This window comes from Notothenia rossii (genome assembly GCF_949606895.1).
Source record: "Notothenia rossii genome assembly, chromosome: 5".
NCBI classification, from domain to species: Eukaryota; Metazoa; Chordata; class Actinopteri; order Perciformes; family Nototheniidae; genus Notothenia; species Notothenia rossii.
The window spans coordinates 76,539,057-76,557,647 of NC_136903.1; the positions used below are offsets into that span (position 1 = coordinate 76,539,057).

Consider the following 18,591-nt stretch of genomic DNA (forward strand, 5'->3'; position numbering starts at 1 on the left):
GAAAATATGTTCTTTTTTTACGGCTCGAATACACAGCTACTACAATTGTTAAAAAAGAAAAGCCAGGGTTGGCCTACATTTGTCAGGGGGGTTAACATTATAAGTTTTATTATGTGCGAGGCTTTGGGGTCAATTAACATTTTCCTCAGAGAGGAGGAATAATTCACAGCACAATCAAGCAAAGATGAAGAAACATCTCGCATCGATGTAAGCTAAAGCAGAAAACCTCATTACCCACCGCGTGTTTTAACATGAAGCTTCACTGACAAACGTATGGTTAGGTTAGAAAAGGGCGTATCTACATGGGCTTCATCTCTGTGTTAAGATGAAGGGGGTAAACGCAGGGGTACTGGTGCAGATGTTTCAAAATTAGGAGTCAGAGAAACAAAGCCAGGCTTGGTGGCGTTTCTTTTAATTAGGGGAGGAAGAAAACATTAAGTTAACTCTCATGGGAGGGGAGTTTCTGCATTTCCCTACACCCAGCCCAAGAGAGTTGATAGGAAAAAAAGAAAAACATATAAAGAGTCATTAAATTATTCACAAATATACTGCAAAATACTGAAGCATTGCCAAGTGAAGTGGAGTCTGGGGCACAGCCACCATCTCCTCTGCAGCCATATAAACAAAGGCTGCTGTAAAGACTGTTAAACTGATAACAGATGACCTATTCTCTTCCCGTAAATGGCAAAGCTCATTTTCACACATCTACATAAGTGTTGTCATGTAGTTCCCCTTTTGTGTGTAAATAAAGGAAGAACAAACACAACAGGTACACCGGTCCTGGAAAATCCACACAAAGACAATTACAAAAATAATTATTAACGGTAGCCTTCACGGCATGAATTTCTACCTCCGAGGTGGTTTTAGGGGGGTATCGATGTACAATACCAACTGTCATCTCCTACACCATCTCTGAGTGAGAGTGAGAGGCAGACAGAGAATGGCATGACTCTCCTATCTCATCCAACCAGCAGTTCTCATATTCCTGCCACATTACAATATTGATGCAACATATCAAGAGCGGCTAGCGCCTCTTTGAAGTTGTCTTCGGGGGGGAAGGGAGTGAGGAAAATTCAAAATTAAACATTAAGGATGCGAGCATGTTGGCCATGCATTTGCAATGGGATCCATACAGCAATAGATTATTTTGTATTTAGTGGAGCAGCTCCCAGGAGTGTCAATATCAGAGGATTACAGCAAAACATGAAATTAGCATTCAGTCCCCATCCTCTACACAGCTAGGCGTAGCTCTTCATGCATGTGTCGGTGTGCATGTGCGTGTGTGTGTGTGTGTGTGTGTGTGTAATTATTTTTGCGGTTCCCTAAGCATATGTAGCGTATGCTCTGACAGTGCCGGGATAAAATCTGGGTTAGGCTACATATGCCGTCAAACTCAATATAGACCTATAGGCTCCTTCATAAAGTCCTCAGTGGAGCACTTCTTATCAGGATGATGTCGCTGCAGATTGGGAGGCTGGAAAAGCAACTGAAGGAGCTCCTACTGAGACTCAAATGTCAAATTAACATGTTGGTCTTTACATTGTTTACGGAGAAGAAAATGGGAGCAGAATGGAGAGATAATGAGGGCTGATTCTCTCCTAGAGTAGCTTCAGGTTCACCTTGAGACTCTGGAAATGACCTGACTTCCAACCTGTTACGGCTCCTTCTATTTTCCCTTCTCCATCACCCACATCTGCTGTCTGTGCTTGTCCAACCAACTAGTCTCCTTACATTTGAAATGCAGTTCTGTGGGGCGGGAGGTTCATAATAGATTACGAGCATGCCATGCATTTCCAGACAGTCAGAGTCCTGGCAGCCATTCAAAGGTAACATTTTTCTGCCAGAGATAGGCTGATACACACCAAAGAAATGTTGTAACAGGGCTTTTTTGGCAGCTGAGAAACTAAACTAAACATATTAGTCTATGTATATATATTATTTTAGTAACTGCATGCATTCCTTTCAGATTCTCACCTTTCCGGGGTCATCTTTGGAGCGAGGCACTTTGAGAAAACACTTGTTCAATGACAGATTGTGCCGTATTGAGTTCTGTGGGGAAACAGACAGAGAGAGAGACAAAGGTGAGCGGCGGGGTCGGTGTACACATATCAAAAACAAGAGAACCCAAACAAGTATGCAGGACGTGAGAACATTATCGCCAGCAGTAACAAGGGCACACAACTCGTTGGCATGTATCTTTAAGGTTTAGTCACAGCTCCTGTCATCGAGGTCAGCTCGTCTCAGTGACGTGAGATCTGGCCTGCCACTGTGTCCAGATTTCACTCCACAAACACATGCAGGAGCCCAGTGTGTGTACCAAGCCAACAGGAAGCAGTATCTTTCATCAATGTCCAACAAACTGCAGACTGGTTGCACAACATATCGAATTCCTCCGGTGCCAAAAATAGGTGCCAGAAGGAATCCCACACTGGGATGGTTGCTGATACTTGGGCCTGATATTAATTAATGCTTCAGCGAGCTCCTGGGGGGTAAGGAAATAAATTATGTAGATCATTCTGAAAGTTAACTCATTACAGTGTTACAAGCTACTCCACGCCGGTGAAGAGCGAGGTTCATCCAGCTGCCTGATTGGGGAGGGGGGAGGGCTGGAGTAGCCACGAGGGCTGGAGAGCGGCGCTCCGGGCCCCCGGGTTAACCAGCTACAGCGGGGCCCTCAGAAGCAGCTGGAGGCAGGCCAGCCGCCGGCGAACAAGAACCAATGGATGCACACGTTTGTCTACTCCACTTTATGGAGTGGTATTGACAGATGGCCACACTAAAGAGCTGTAGATTCTCTGATGAGTTTAACCGATGCACACGTAGAGAGAGAAAGAGAGAGAGACAGACAGGGAGAAAGGGAGAAATAAAGAGAGAGACAGAGAGAGAGAAAGAGAGAGACAGACAGGGAGAAAGAGAGAGTAAGAGAGACATAAAGAGAGAACATAGAGAAAGACAGAAAGAGAGAGAGACAGGGAGAAAGGGAGAAATAAAGAGAGAAAAGAGAGAGACAGAGAGAGAGAGACAGAAAGAGAGAGACAGGGAGACAGAAAGAGAAAGAGAGAGACAGGGAGAGGGAGGGAGAGAGAGAGAGAGAAAAAGAGAGACAGAGAGAGGGAGGGAGAGAGAGAGACAGAGAGAGAGAAACAGAGAGAGAGACAGGGAGAGAGAGGGAGGGAGAGAGAGAGACATAGAGAAATAGAGAGAGAGACAGTGAGAGAGAGAGAGGGAGAGACAGAAAAAGAGACAGAGAGAAACAGAGAGAGAGAGACAGGGAGAGAGAGGGAGGGAGAGAGAGAGACAGAAAGAGAGACAGAGAGAAACAGAGAGAGATAAAGAGAGAGACAGAGAGGGAGGGAGACAGAGAGAGGGAGGGAGACAGAGAGATAAAGAGAGAGACAGAGCGAAACAGAGAGAGGGAGGGAGAGACAGAAAGAGATAAAAGGAGAGAGACAGAGAGAGAGGAACAGAGAGAGGGAGGGAGGGAGGGACCCCCAAGTGCAAAAGATGGGAGCTGCTTATTCAACAATATGGGCAATTATACCGCAGGAGGCAGGATAATGAGAGCCTCGTTGTAATGCTGTCAATCTTTCTGGTAAATCACTCTAAAGTGCCAATGCAATCCAGAATAAGTCTGACAACAGAAAAGGTAGCGGGGGAAACTGGAGCAACAGACAAAACAATTGTGTTGTTGTGCCAAAAGGAAATCTTTTCTGAAAGTGAAACTCGATACAGAATCCATCTTTTGAGAATCAAATAATCTTCCCTGTGGGCTTGAAAGAAGGCAGTTTGCTTCTTCACAATGAATTCATGTTACAATGGATCCCCAAAATGTGATCATGACATTAGCTATCTGGTGGCGCTCGCAGCCTGCAGGGCAGTGAGGAGGAAGGGTCCTTTAAACCGGCAGTCTGGCACACCCATTCACAAAAAAAGGAGCTACTGTAGATGCTAGCACTTACTTAATCCGTTGTCCCGTAAGAGCTCCAGACAGTGTTCACACATGTAGCACACAACAGCAGATTACGCCTGTCAGTAACATTCTCACTTTATCGTCCTAAGCACTTGGACTGCAGCACTGGACATGATTTAAGTTGTGCGTTTAAAAAGGTTGCACTTAAAATAACTTTGCACTCAACAAAGAAGAATGTTTTTTTTTTTAAATGATTAAATTGTAGGCGTGACACATGTCCAATGAAACTGCTTGAACCACATGACTCATAATTCACAAAACATTTGTGTCTATACCTCCAAATTCTGAATAACTTATTCAAGATAACCATAGCTGTTCCTGAAGGAGCTAAACGCTGCATTTCAAACTGCAGGGCTAAGTGTTTATTACGATAAAGATTTGGGCTGAAGTATCACCAAACACCTGAAGTGAGGGTATTTGAACAATACAGACAAAAGACAACAACACAACAGACGGGGTATTAAGAGACACAGATTCTCACAAGATATTAAAGGAGCATGAATCACACGCCTACTACACACAAGTTCATCAGGTTTCAAATCAAAGTGAGGATTCTCACACATCCTTTCAACTTTCAAAATCAAGAAATCTTGTATGTTTTCAATTAACTATTTGTGGATTTCTGTTATTACTTTCAAAAGAGACTCAACATGCCAAGTTACTGAAAGACAAATGTCTCGCCTTATCTGAAACATTATCCGTTACGTAACTATGCTACACACTAGTATGCATTTACGGACAGGTCTCAAACCACAATATATTCTCCTTGGATCTTCAAAACTACACACGGAAGAAATCAGACTGAACTCTATGTGGTCTGAAGGAAGTCCAGCCAACATGATAACCACTTTCCCTCCGAGTGAGCAACGCTGTGACGCTGCAGCATCATCACTGATCTGTAGGCTTGGATCTGAGAAGAATCACAAAGACTTGAATTCAAACACAGTATTAGTGATGTGGTGGCTTTTAAACTTACTGTTTGACCCCAAATGTGAGTGCACATAAACATGACTGGAAATGAGGGCTTGGAAATACTTAGATTTGATATCATGATATAAGACCAGATATTGGTATTCGTAATATCGCAATTCTTTTTGTCTTTTCCTGCTTTTAAAGGATGCACCACAGTACATTGATGTATTATTTGGCTTTACCCACTTAGTCATTATATCCACATTCTGATGATTTCTTTTGACCAAAAAAATCATTGTGTCAAAGTTTAATGAAGGCACAAACTGCCAAATGTACAATATCATCACAATGCCAATTTTCAAAATATTGTCGTCATTGATTTGTTCAATATTGCCAAGTACCACCAGAGATCCTACCCCCCCCCCCCCCCCCTTCAACTCAGCTGCTCTTCCTCTTCACAGCCAGTCTACCTCACACAGGCTGCAGTGACAGCACCATTACACAGACTTTGTCCTTTTAGCCTCACTCTGTCCCTTGCCTTGTCACAGTTGGACTTTAGTTCAGATGAATAAAGCAATGTGAACACAGAATGTGATCATGCATAGTGGATGGTGACTAACAGATATAAGGCTTTCAATTCAGCAAGCTCTGCTACTTTACAACCCTGAGACATGACAACAGGGGAGTGTCTGAGCGGGAGGGAGTGTGATGCAAGCTGTACAATTCTTACACACACTTAAGTACTTCAAACTATTTTCCCATCACAGCCCCTGAGTGTGTGTGTGTGTGTGCCACTTGATGCCAGGCGGACAGCAGCATCTGAACTCAGAGAGGTGGCTCTATCCATTAAGGACCTTCTGCTGGGACTAAATCATTGATACAGTCAAGCAGCCGAGGCCTGCCGCTACATTAGAAGTTTACTTTTTAATGAACTCTGCCTGCCTGCTCTCCTCCTGACAGGCCGTGAAGCCACATATTGTGTCAGACAAACTCTCCCCACTGCTTTAGACACATCTGTGGTGTGAAACTAACAGGCTGTGGGTCATTTGCAGGCGAAGACATGAACCAGAACAAAAGGGAACTCGAAAATATAACAGCAGCAGGGGAAGAAAAGTAAAAACATGATGACGGAGACTATCAGGGCATTTAATAGATCGCACTGCATTTGCTGAGTAGGAGGGAAAGGAGTACCAAGACTACGATAGGCTGATGAAACATTAAGGCCAATTACCGTTGAGCATATAAACAATACGTCAGCATTTGAGCAGCAGCTCCTTAGATTTAAATCCTAAATCTGTTTATGGACAAAGTATATCTGCTTAAAGACAGTCAAATGGGTATGAGGGTAAAAGGGATGTGAGGTAGGCGGAAGAGGTCAGAGGATGTGAACAGTGATGCACAAAGTGAGTTAGACAGAGCCCACTGCAGGGGTCCGGCCCAAGTGCTGCCCAGCATCTACCTGTAACCCCCATAGAGCGCCTCGTATCCAACCTCAGCACAGGCCTGTGTGTGTCTGTGGGATGTCTCCTACACACCTAAAGAAACGCACACACACACACACACTGGTACATGTCTCCGAACAAATGGCGGTGATTTAACACACCAGGACAGCAGAGGAGGCGTAAGGCAGCTCCGCCCTCGCTGCCCCCCCCCCCCCTGCTGAGCGCTGCAGCTCAGCAGAAGGACCGCCAGGGGAAAGTAGGTCAGGCTGACCTCTGTGCTCGGCGTGTCAAACGCTCAGAGTGAGCTAAAGGGACAGGCCATGTCAGAGCCCCGCTCCTCACAGCTGGGGAGGAGGAGGCACCCTGTGCACACGGTCAGGGACCCAGGGGAGCGGACTCGGCATGCTGGGACAGACACACGTGTGCACACATACCGGTTATGACATAGGGATGAGCACCAGCAACCCAGGGAGAGGAGGATCCCCACTGCGGTCCGACGTGAATGAATCAATGCCCCCGCAGCTTCCTGGCCTTCCCACATTCACACCAACTTCCTGAAACTTTTGAGCCTCAGGACAAAGATTTTAAAAAAGGAAAGAAAAAAAAGAATGTGTGCGGGGGCTTTGACGGACCGACACACAGCCCACTCTTACATTTCCCTCAACTAACAAAGAGCAACAAAGGGCAGTTTTTGAGTTTACCTGTAACATTCCTGAGTGAGAGGCTAAGATGACCTACAGCGGCTCTTAAAGTGTTACGATTAAACTCCAGGAAGGAGGGGGGCTGAAACGCTGCTGTCTCTGGGATGAAAGGGCTCCCTAGCATTGCAGTTTGTAGGAAAATAGGCCGCGTTGAATGATGTCAGAAAACAGTGGTTAAACATTTAACACCCGCTACAGGAGCTGCGCATGAAAGCAAATATTTTGAATAGAAATGTTGTCCGTGTTACATTTATATTTCAAATTAAGAGCAGGTCTGAATTAAAAGATGTACAATTTAAAGCTCAGAGTAAGTTAAGGGGGCATTGTAATGTGTACCCACTACCCAATCAGTGTTTCCACATTAACAATTCACTTTACCATCATTTGCTTAAGGGCTTTTAGAGTGGGGAAAAATATAAGACAGGCCTGTGGTGCCACGTCTAATATCTTGTAGCGCGTGTCTGTCCAGAGGAGCGAGAATGACAAATCTGAAATAACAAGAAAGTATTCCTGCTGCTCCTTTAGAGGAGAGGACCTCTCATTGACCCGTCAACAAGTCTGAATGATGGAGAGACACAAAAGACTCGAGCCATGGCCGAGATTTGGATCAGTTTAAAACATAGAGAAATAATATCTGCTGGAGGAATGAACGGTGAGACGGAAAGATAAAGCAGCTTGTTGAGTGGGTGAGAGAAAGAATGAATGAGTGAAACGGTAGCCAAAGAAATTGAAAGAAAGAGCTTGTGGTTGGGCATGTGCAAACGAACACGGAGAGTAGATATACATTTTTTTAAAGAAGTGGCAGCCACACAAGACGGCAGTGAATTAACGATATTTGATCAAGATTATATTATGAAAAGGACGTCAATCAAAAATGACGAAGCACTTCCTGCTGCATGCTAGAAGAATGCAACACGACCAAGCGTGGTGGTGGGGTCTGCTTTCTTCACATCATGGTGGGAAGGCTCTATACTGTCAGAGATATCAAACGCAGATATTATCACATTAGACTCATGACTAACACACTGACATCACTCACAAAGGACTTGAAGACGCAGTTCAGACAGCTTTTACAAGATTGCTACATGGGTTTGAAGTTCAGTACATCTGTCAGAGAAGTGGATGGTGAGGAGTGTAAGCGGTGTTGCAGCTTTTAAAACGGGACGAGACGGTGGGCAGGGATCCATAGCAGCGCCTAAAGGGCATCAGTTGAAAAAGGTTGTGCGCGTTGAGACAAAATGAATTGTGAAATCTAGTACCGATTGTTAAAGGTGGGGTAGGTAATTTCCGAGAAACCAGCTCGAGTGCGCTAGAATTTGAAAATACACAACCGGAGAAAATCTGCAACTTCCTTACAGAGCCCCTCCTCCAACACACACGAACGCGCACATGACCAATGAGGGCACGAGATAAGTTTGTGCACAGATGGAAGGCTGACAGGCAGGTAGGCCATCCAGTTATTTTAGCCAGGCCGGCTAAAATGATTGGTCGTGCTTTTTACAGTACTACTGCTTCCACAGGTGACATTTTGTAATGGATTTTTTGTCAAAGCACTTCAGATATTCATTGATATCGGGATATTAAGAGCATTCCATGGAATATAACAAAAAGTGTATCTCGAGCCGGTTTCTCAAACTTACCTACCCCACCTTTAACTAACTCGTTTTTTCAAGGGTGTCAGCTTCTCCGACGTGAGGGTTTGTTGTGGTTGCTAACCTGCATGTTGGAGAGTTTAAGACTGTTTGATGAATACAAACAAATATTTGAATAGGTAATTTTCAGTTGGAGGTAAATAGAAGTCGCATTCACAAAATAAATACCTAAAACAAATAATGGACAGAATAATCTATAATGAAAAAGGTACTGTAGTTGCAGGCAGCCCTACAAAACTCAAGAAAATATTACTATATTTCCAATCAATTTGTCGTTTAAGTACTATTAGAACAATTGAAAGATTACAAAAATAGATTATATGCAGAATATTATGAAGTATTTAATCTATAGCTAATTATCAGTACATATTAACTCATTAGACTTTTTGAAGGCCTTACCAAGAGACTACCAAAAAGAAAGAAAGGTGCGACCGCGAGGAGCAGCGAGGACTAAGAGCAGCGAGCAAGCCCACGATAAAAGGAACTGGATCAATAGAGTACAGTAACACACGCAGGTAGATTACTGTATTTTTAGGCCTTTGTTATTTTCTAAGGACCCTGTGACATGCCCACCAACACAAAACATACTCCTCAGCCTCGGGGATCTGCACCGAGGCCACGGAATGTAGCACCTTCGCTGTCTATTTGTAGTGGGTGTGGGAAGGCATGTGGGATGCCACAGCGTTCGCTCAGCAAAGCTTTAAAAAAAGGTTTTATTGGACACACACACACACACACACACACACACACACACACACACACACACGTAGGTTCATCCAGGTGCAATCACAGGATGATTTAATCCTGTTAGCTGTGAGAAGAGAGGTGACCCTGAGGCCATTCGAACGAGGCTCTTCTGACTGACTGGATGAGAGCCTGCTGCGTGATGACAAAGGAAGTGGCAGGAAGCTGTATACTTCACTGTCACCTCGTGTTCTACTTTACGCGTTCACAACATGTACATGGAAATCAGGAGAAAGTCAAGTAAGTAGGTTTTCCTGGGCTTTAATGACTCAAAATATTACATTAGGCATCTATTAAAGACATTTTGTATTCTATCATACTGCTTAAGCCTTATTGACTACATTGAACTCTCCCCCGCAGACAACATACTGTCAGACTTAAGAAGTCCACACACACACACACCGCATCGAGCGCAGCTACTGAGAGACCCAAAGCCCACACTCAAATACAAAACAACTATAACGATTTTGAACTTGATTTACTCCAACCATCTTCAAAGGCATTTGATCTGCCTCCCTTGACATCTAGTAGTAATATGTTGGCATGCAAGGTTTTAAACCCAGTACTCTCTGATCTCTACTGACTTGTATGTAGTTTTAATAAAACATACACAGTTTGCTTGCCTGCTGCAGAAAAATACAAAATTGTCCTAAAAACATTTCACAGGTTAGTGCATGCTAGGAGAGCGCTATGTCTACGATGCAAAGACAAAAGAAAGCGAGCGCTGATCACTAACTTTCACTACGTAGACTCAGGTCATCTGCTGTAGCACATTGAGGTATTATAGTAATTAAAACTCACCAGCCATTTGTGCAGAAGGAGATGACACTATGGGGAAATTGTATTTTTCTTCCTCCGCTTAACAGTGAGCATTTGGCTAAATTAAACCCATTTTTCACCGGCAGGCTCATATAATGAGGCCGATACATGCAAGAAAGAAATGAGCTTGATAAGCGATTCCATGTTGTGTGGACTCAAAAAGACATTGCTATCACGAGGAGGGAGAACAGTGACGGCAGGAAAAAAGATTCAGAACATTTAGTGAGATGCTTGGATTTGGTTATTACGTATTTTTTTTAAAAAGCTTTAATTATGGAAAATAATAACAAGGAACAAAGAGCATAAACAAAAAGATGAAAACCTTTCAAATGTTGCCTCGCGCTACAGGGGAGCAAACGGAGATGACAACTGAGGTCAGTGTGTTGCATCAGTATCCACAGGTGTTGTGTTTCCAGAGGTCAGCTCCATACATTCACACTGCAGGAAAGGCTAAGAGTATAATCAGGAGAAAGGCGTCTACTCGTCACTATCTTGAATAAATACAAGCCGTCTACATATTAACCACCTTTAGACACACATTAACCAAAGAAATCGGCACTAGATATTTATCTTATCTGCCTATTCTGAAAGAAAAAGAAATCCAACTTTATCTGCCAAGTCATTTGGGCCGAGGGTAATCCAGGGATACTGCATCCTATAGAGCCCAGGCAATAGACCGAGCCAAAACCAAACCCCCATAGTTCTCTGGTGGCATAAAAGAGGTTTATGAATGCTGCACCAAGGATGTTCCCTTTTCAACGGCAGCGTGGGGTTGGAGAGCAAAAGCTTCAATATAAATGTTCTGAACTCAATCCCACTCGGGCCCATGCACCCACATTCCCTTCCTGCTTTGTTGTTGTAAAGCCAACCTTGGAATGGACCTGCAGAAAAATAAGGGAAAAAAAAACAAACTGCTTCTGCATTATTTTCTAGGTGCGCTGAGGGTTACAGCCCTGGCTTGAATGCTACGTTTGAAAATGGAGCATTCCCCTTATAATTTGGGAGACGGTCACTGCTGATTTGAAAAGCCATGTGGGAAATGCAACTTAGTGCACTGCTGAATGGCAGGTCAAACAACCACAAAAGCCCTGAGCCACTTATAGGAAGCCTATTTGATCAGAGTCCTTCAGAGGCGATCCGTCTTTGTCTCTCTTTGCCGATTCATGTGCCTCTCACTCCAAACCGCACACAGCCAAACCGTTTTGTTCAACCTCCAATGTGTAAACGTTAGCACGGCGCGGCATGCAGAAGTGCAGCATTATTCCGTGAAGTGGATTATTTTAGAAAAGATTTGACCTTCGACAGGGTTGTCTTTGGCGATGAGAACAAGACATGTTGAGAAGAAATGATGGTGGGCGGAGACTTGCATATGCAGATTGAGTGATAGAAAAAGGACACACACACCATTTTGTTGGGGGTCTATTGTGCTAAAAAATATATTACAATGACATGAACATTTATTTTATTTAAGTCAAATATCTTGTTAAACAGAAAATTGGATCTTGTGGCAATCAAGAAAGTGAACTGCTTTGTTTCACCATTTTTAACAGCCAGAGAAATATTCCATCAGCATTTAGTTTGAACTTAAAAAGCTACATGTATTTAGAAAACCAGAACAACTGACTGCAGCTCACATTGAAGAAGTAACAGCTACATTACTGTATATGTTAAAGTCAAAACATGTTCAATAATATAATCATTAAATCCATTCAAATATGGAATGATATAGGAAATGCTTCTGGTCATTTCTGGTGAATAGCAACATGGACTATCATCTGAATGATCCTGTTTAGAGCTCGTCGGCCTCCAGCTTAGCTGCTGATGAGCTAACGTTAGCAAACAAACCATCTTTGGCCGAGCGTAGGGACAGCAGTTTGCAATGCATATCACAACAGACGACAGTATTCTGTTACAGTTTGGCAAACCCACACAATGAATGTTTGTGCAGCAGCTTAATCTAAAACGAGGAGCCGGCAAACAGCATGCACAGTGACTCTACTCCTGAACCAAAGGGGGGGGGGGATTGGGTACAACAGGGAGGTGGTAGTCACTTTAGTTTTTTAGGAGTTATAATTGTGATTGCACGCTCTGGTTCACCTTCCTTTCTCATGCACTCAGGTCATCACAAGTTACACAAGCCCAGAGGCAACAAAAATAATTTGACAGATACTCAAATCGGGGAAAAAGACACATACTGTGTGCTTGGTCACTTGAGGGAAACGGTGAGTGCATATAAGCAGATAAAGCAGCCTTGCGCAGCGCTGTAAATCTGGTTCTGTGAGCGACTCAGGCTTGCACTCTTCTCCTGTGCTTTTCCTCTCCCTTCCTCCTCCACTGCAGAGGCTGTTCAAGGCCATGAAAGATTGGAGGCAAAGTGACGTCCTCCGGTTTATCCTCCCTGAAAGCCTTCGCATGCTCTCAGTTCCACATGAGGGATCTGATGAAAGCCGTTTGTCAGTACGCCACTTAATTATCAGCCAGAAGAAGAGCCTCTGATGCTATCCTCTGACAATGGCTCACAGCAGCCTGCTGACTACAGTGCCCACTAACAATGAAGAACTGACTGCAGCTACTAATGGTGACGGGGTAGTGCCAACTGTCCACTTAGGAGTTAGACAAATTACAAAGCAGCACAGAAATCTTTGTGTGCTACTTCAATGTACATCCTTTTCTGTCTTGGCTCAGGCAGCGAGGAGGAGCGCAGTTTGAATCCTTGTACTAAGACTGTAAAATGTGATGTTCGGGACAGAAAATGCGAAACAGAAAAAAGTCCTACTGAAAACGCATGATATCTACTGGGGGAAAAACGGAGAGGTTTTGACCTTTTGTTTCCCCTGCATGTGTACTCACACATTATAGAGCTGATGCTGCTGCTCAATATGCACATTAGCATAAAAATAAATAAAACAGTCACATGCGTTCCCTAACCTTCTATATTTGCATTGTCATATCTCTGTGGCTGCTGACTGTTGAGAGACAAAGCGACCGTAACTACACACCACTGTTCTTTCGGTGCAAATGGATCAAACAAAGAATTACATTACGTTGATATTAGGTTAAAAAAAACTCAAAATCAAGTGTGATATTTAAATATCATAAGGAGAGAGATATTCAACATGACCACGCCTCTCCTTCTGCCTGGTGTTATCTATTTTCACAAAGCGAAGGTGTGTATCCTTCAAAGGGTTGGGCTGTCAGTAGCAAAGATCAGCTGGAGAAAGGTCTTATTCTTATTCTGTTGTGTGCAAACGTACATTTGCTACAGTAATCTCAATGCTCTAAAAAACCCTCGGCTACTACACAAGCAGAGGAATGAGTAAGCCATTTACTATCATCACCCGTATGAATCTGAACTGATACTTTTCATTAGCACAGTACATCGCGGTACATGTCCATGACAGACACAGGGTGATGATGACTCAGTGTACCCTTGGACTCCCCACAGTAACCTGTCAGCAGGGAGCAAGTCCACAAAGCAACGGCAAGAAGCAACGTTTTAAATCTCCGCTCTGCTCTCGGTAACAAATCCTGAAAAGGGCCAAAGAGAATCTTTTTTTTTGTGTAATATGTATTAGATGTGATTTTCTTCTGAAAAGGAAATCACAGACCCACCCTACAGTCCATTAGCCAAGTGAATGCAGAGCTGCCAGACTTGCTGACCCATTAATAATACATTGCAGTGGTCAAAAGAGGCCAGACACCTCGGTGCACCCCTTCATCCCTCTACACGGCCACATTAATGGGCTAATTCAGATGCAATTAACTGGTGGGGAGAGGCTGTGGCCTTGTGGCTGGAGGAGCACAGGCTGAAGGGCTTAGAGCCAGGGCTGGGATTATAATGTGAGCACACACACGAACACACACACACAACAATTGACATACTACAAGCAGGGAACATTTGTAGTTCAAAAGAATGTAGCTTTCAATATTGAATATGAGAAGAAAAGAAAGAAAAATAATGGATTGCATTTACTCAGCGTTTTCATATGTATCCGTAGTGAGACTGTTAGTAAATTACCCTCAGCTACATTTCTGTTTCAGTGCGTTTTTCTAAAATACTGTCCATAAGAATACCTGAAGAGGAGGTATAAATAAGATTTAAGCAACGGACATATTTTTGAAAGTTGACATTTCAACATGTTGGAAATGTTCCCTTTTACGTCCAGTCCAGCAGATGCGAAGTAACATGAGCGTTAATGTAGATTGTTTTTGTGTTGACCAATGAATGTAAAATCTCCTTTAAGCTCCGTTTTGGTTTCCACCGACTCCCGAGACAATGGTTTGGGTCTTTAGCGACTCCATCAGTGGATTAAAATGTTGCGATAAAATAAGTAAAAGACTTGGATGATAAGCTAAAAGACTCAGATGATAATATTAGATTTTTTACAATTAGCCATGTTATTTATTTTTAATTCAAAAATATTGATTATAGCCGTTTATACGCACAGAAATGCTTTTATCCTGTGAGGACTTTGTGTAAAATGACCTGCATTTCGATTTAATTTCATCACTTTCGTTTTTGAGTTTGTCCATTTCTGCCAGTTTTATTCAATAAAGTGGCTGCAGAAATCTGCTCTTCGAGAATGTGACGTTGACAAACGAGCAATTACAGGAGCGATATTTGTGTGTCACATCTGTGGCCGGCATGACCCGCGATTAGCCCTACTGATGCTGAATGTGAGATGCGAGAGCCAGTGCCTGTCATCGCAGGCGCCGGGGAAGGCAGCGCGGCCCAATCTGGCATGTCATCCATCACTGGTTCCACTCGGCTGCCACAGCTGTGTCACCGTCCCCCTCTCACAGACTGCTGACCCCACTGAGGACGCAGCAGCAGCATGATCAAATATCTCTCTGGGATAAGAGACAGCCAAGCTGCTTCACTGACTAGTCAGAGGACAACCCCCCCCCCAATATCCTCTGCCATGGTGACATCTTTATCAATAAGCAGCATTTAATGGCGGGCAGCAGCAGAACTGTGTCGAGACACATGGCTGCTCACCTTTGATTAAAAAAAAAAGCAAGGATTGTGAAGAGCAGAGTGAAGCTGCGGGAGGCTGACGGAGAAGGTGGTTAAATAATTGCAGAAAAAAGAGAGAAAGTGGATTAAATCAAACGAGGAAATGGGACAACATCGGCGTATTTTTCAAGATAATTAGTTGCCATGCATATTTGATTAACACGGCATCATCAGGGCCAGTGTACTCATTTTGCTATATCTTCTATCAAAAGTGACCGACCTACAGTGTGGACGTAAGGCTGAGCCCACGTCGCTAGTGGATATTCAGTGGAGGGCTTTGCCACAATCAAGCTACAGACCTCTGACCCTATCAGCAGTCTCAGGTTGCGGTAGACTTTTTTGAAAAGATCCTTCTCCAGCCTCTGCCAATTAGTCCTGCCGCCTCTTTCCTTTCATTTCCAAAAAGGAAATGCTGCGTGCACGCTACAGCGCTGGCAGATCAATTAGCCGCACGCTTCACAGGAGGCAAGCGCTCTTCAGGGAGAGCAGGCTACCTTAATTATGAATATTATTAATTATACCTTTATAAAGACGGGGAGAAAAAAATCAATCAATCAGACTCAAAAGATGTTTGTTAGAAATGAAATGCCACCTTGTTTACTTTTCTAAAATAACATTTGGTGTATGGATGGAGATGGCAGCAGGAGACATTGTAACCCAGCTCCGATGAATCTAACAGGGCAGAATCAGTGTTAAAAGGCACGGTGATCTATTTATAGCATTCATCAGCGTACATCTCTGCCTCCTTGTCAGGGCAGAAATCAGTGCACACATAAGAGTTGATGTTAAAAGGCACCATCTGTGATCCCAGTGTCAACAAAGGTAGAGTCATATTCAGACTGAATAGCCATTATGGTACAACTCCATTATTCAGTCCGACATTGGCTTCTTATTAGCAGTTTCCTGGAGGGCAGGATTTGATTTGACTCTAACCAATCGCTGCACTAATGCATCCGGACTGGAGGCTCTGACTGTGTTAGGCTGTGTACAGTTACAGCCAGTTAATATGAATATTTAGAGAGACTATCAGTTGATATGGATACAAGGACCATTTCTAAAATATCCCTCATAGAGATGTGTCCTGGTTCAGGGAAATAATAGGCAGTTTTTAATATTTACACAATACAAGTTAACCGGGTTAATTGTTGGCTTGTACGAGCACTAGAGCATTGCCAATGTTATATTATGGACAGATATCAAAGAAACAGTTCAGTATCTTAATACAAATAAAGGAGGCAATTAGGTTTGTATTGAATACTAAGCCTTTTAGCAGCTGGTGGCTTCCGCTCATGTTTACTTTGTGTTCACACTTTGGTGACTTACAGTTGAACAGTAAATTGTACAAACATGCATAAAACAGTTTGGATTTTACAATTATAAATCAGTTGAGGAAGAAAAATGCAAATCAGAAATCTTATCTGAGAATGCTCTTATGATTACTTTGTAATGCGGACTACAATACTGCTTGCTTTTCTTATTCTTCATGCTAACAAATACTCATGGAAATGTTTTTTCTTTCCATTTCTTTTGAGGAGATGGCCGTATTCACAGACACGCTCAGCAATATTAAACTCTAACTGTAAACACGCGCTACATTACACAAAAGGCGACCGAAAACCAAGTCGAGAAATGATAGAGGGCAAAAGGGCACTCGATGGGAAACTAAGTTATAATACAGGGGAAAGCTGAGAGCTATTTTTGTCTAAATCTTTCTAGCTATGGAACGATGACTAAAGAGTTTTGAGCAGCTCCCCACGGCCCTTCATCTTTCCCTCTGAAGAGTCTAAGAAATAACTAATGATTTTTCCAGTTATGAGTTGTTTTGAAATGTGCTTCAAATACCAGGCAGTTTATAACGTTAACTGTGACACTGAGGTTGATTTTCTAGCCCAACTGTGCCTCAGGCTACATATTTGTGACAAAGAGAGGGCACGACCTACAGGAGGTGATGAACTCAGTCACCACATAAACGGAGAGCTCTGGCAAAGACATAGTAATACAGATCCTGACTCTTCCTCCAGTTATTAGTAGGGCTGCTCAATTAAATCTTATATTAAATCGTATTTTAAATCGCGATTACGATTATGGCTTGCAACGATTACGAAAAACAACGTAATCGAAATAAAACGATTATTTTTTTATTATTACTTTTTTTTTTTTTTTTTTTTTTTTTTAATAATAATTGTTTTCTTTTTTTCTTTTTAAGTTGAATTATACTTAAAGTTCAGGGTAATCAACTGTTAAAAACATACTGTTCACATTTTTTTTCTCCAATAAATTTATGTTTTCAAAGTCAATGAATAATCGCATTTAATAATCGCAATTACAATTGACCCAAATAATCGAGATTATGATTTTTGCCATAATCGAGCAGCCCTAGTTATTAGGGAGTCGTATGGGTCTCATTAATGTCAGTCAGATTAAAAAAGTTCAGCGTACTAGAAAGTTCTCATAACCAAAGTCCTATCCAACTGAGACAGATGCCAGGCCCTAACTAGCCAAGGGAAGAGAGAAAGTGTAGCTACTGAATATACATGACTGCCTTGACCTCTCATCATTCTCCATAACAACTAACTGAAGAGCCAGCCTCAACAATGCCAGCTGATTAATGTAAGAGCTTCTTCAACGTGTGTCTTAGGATGTGTGCAGGGATCATATCCCATCACAGTCCAGTATTATCTGCATCATAAATGATTCTTAGAAAGAAGGAAAAAGCCCGTTAGCACAAGTGGTGTGTCCCAGAGTGAGTCAGGTATCGACTTCAACAGATCTCATTATCACGGAGGAGGAAGTTCACTGAATCAATTGATGACCGTGGTCAACAGCGTTTACAACCTGCCGCTGTATCTCCTCTCCCTGAGCAAAAAAGAGCAAACAGGAAGGAGCCGTTAATGTCTGCCTAAAATGCTAACAGGAGCCATAAATATACATGCATAGGGGATGAACTAAAAGGCCATAGCTATGATTGTCAAAAAGACAGCTACAGTTTCAAGTCAAATTGAAGCCAACATCTCCTCGCAGGGCTGCAGGCCACAAGAGGAAGCGATAGAAGCCTCAGGCCTTTTATGTTCTGCACTGCAGTCAGCACTTCACTCAGTGGAGAGTGGGGACAGCAGCTCTTGCCAAAATGTATCTGTGCCAAGGCCTGCCAGCCTGCTCTCCCCGCCCACTCTAAGGGCCAGAGCGTGAGCGGTGGGGCGCCGGTAGGCGAGTGCAAGGTGAGGCTGGTGGGCGGGCGGCCAGGCTGGAGCTTCCTGACACAAGAACCCGCCTCACAGCAGGATCAAACTGGCTGCCGAGTGAATCACCACCCCTCCTACCACCTGACAAAGTC

The 18,591-nt window shown here is 43.2% G+C and overlaps 1 protein-coding gene across 3 annotated transcripts in view; it reads right to left on the reverse strand.

The window, feature by feature from the left end:
* foxj3 (forkhead box J3) overlaps positions 1-18,591 on the reverse strand; it is a 71,356-nt gene that overhangs the window by 19,694 nt on the left and 33,071 nt on the right. For all 3 annotated transcript variants that reach the window (XM_079685762.1, XM_079685761.1, XM_079685760.1), the window contains exon 3: positions 1,975-2,049. In XM_079685762.1, the coding sequence (XP_079541888.1) occupies positions 1,975-2,049 (75 nt within the window). The remainder of the gene's footprint in view (positions 1-1,974; positions 2,050-18,591) is intronic.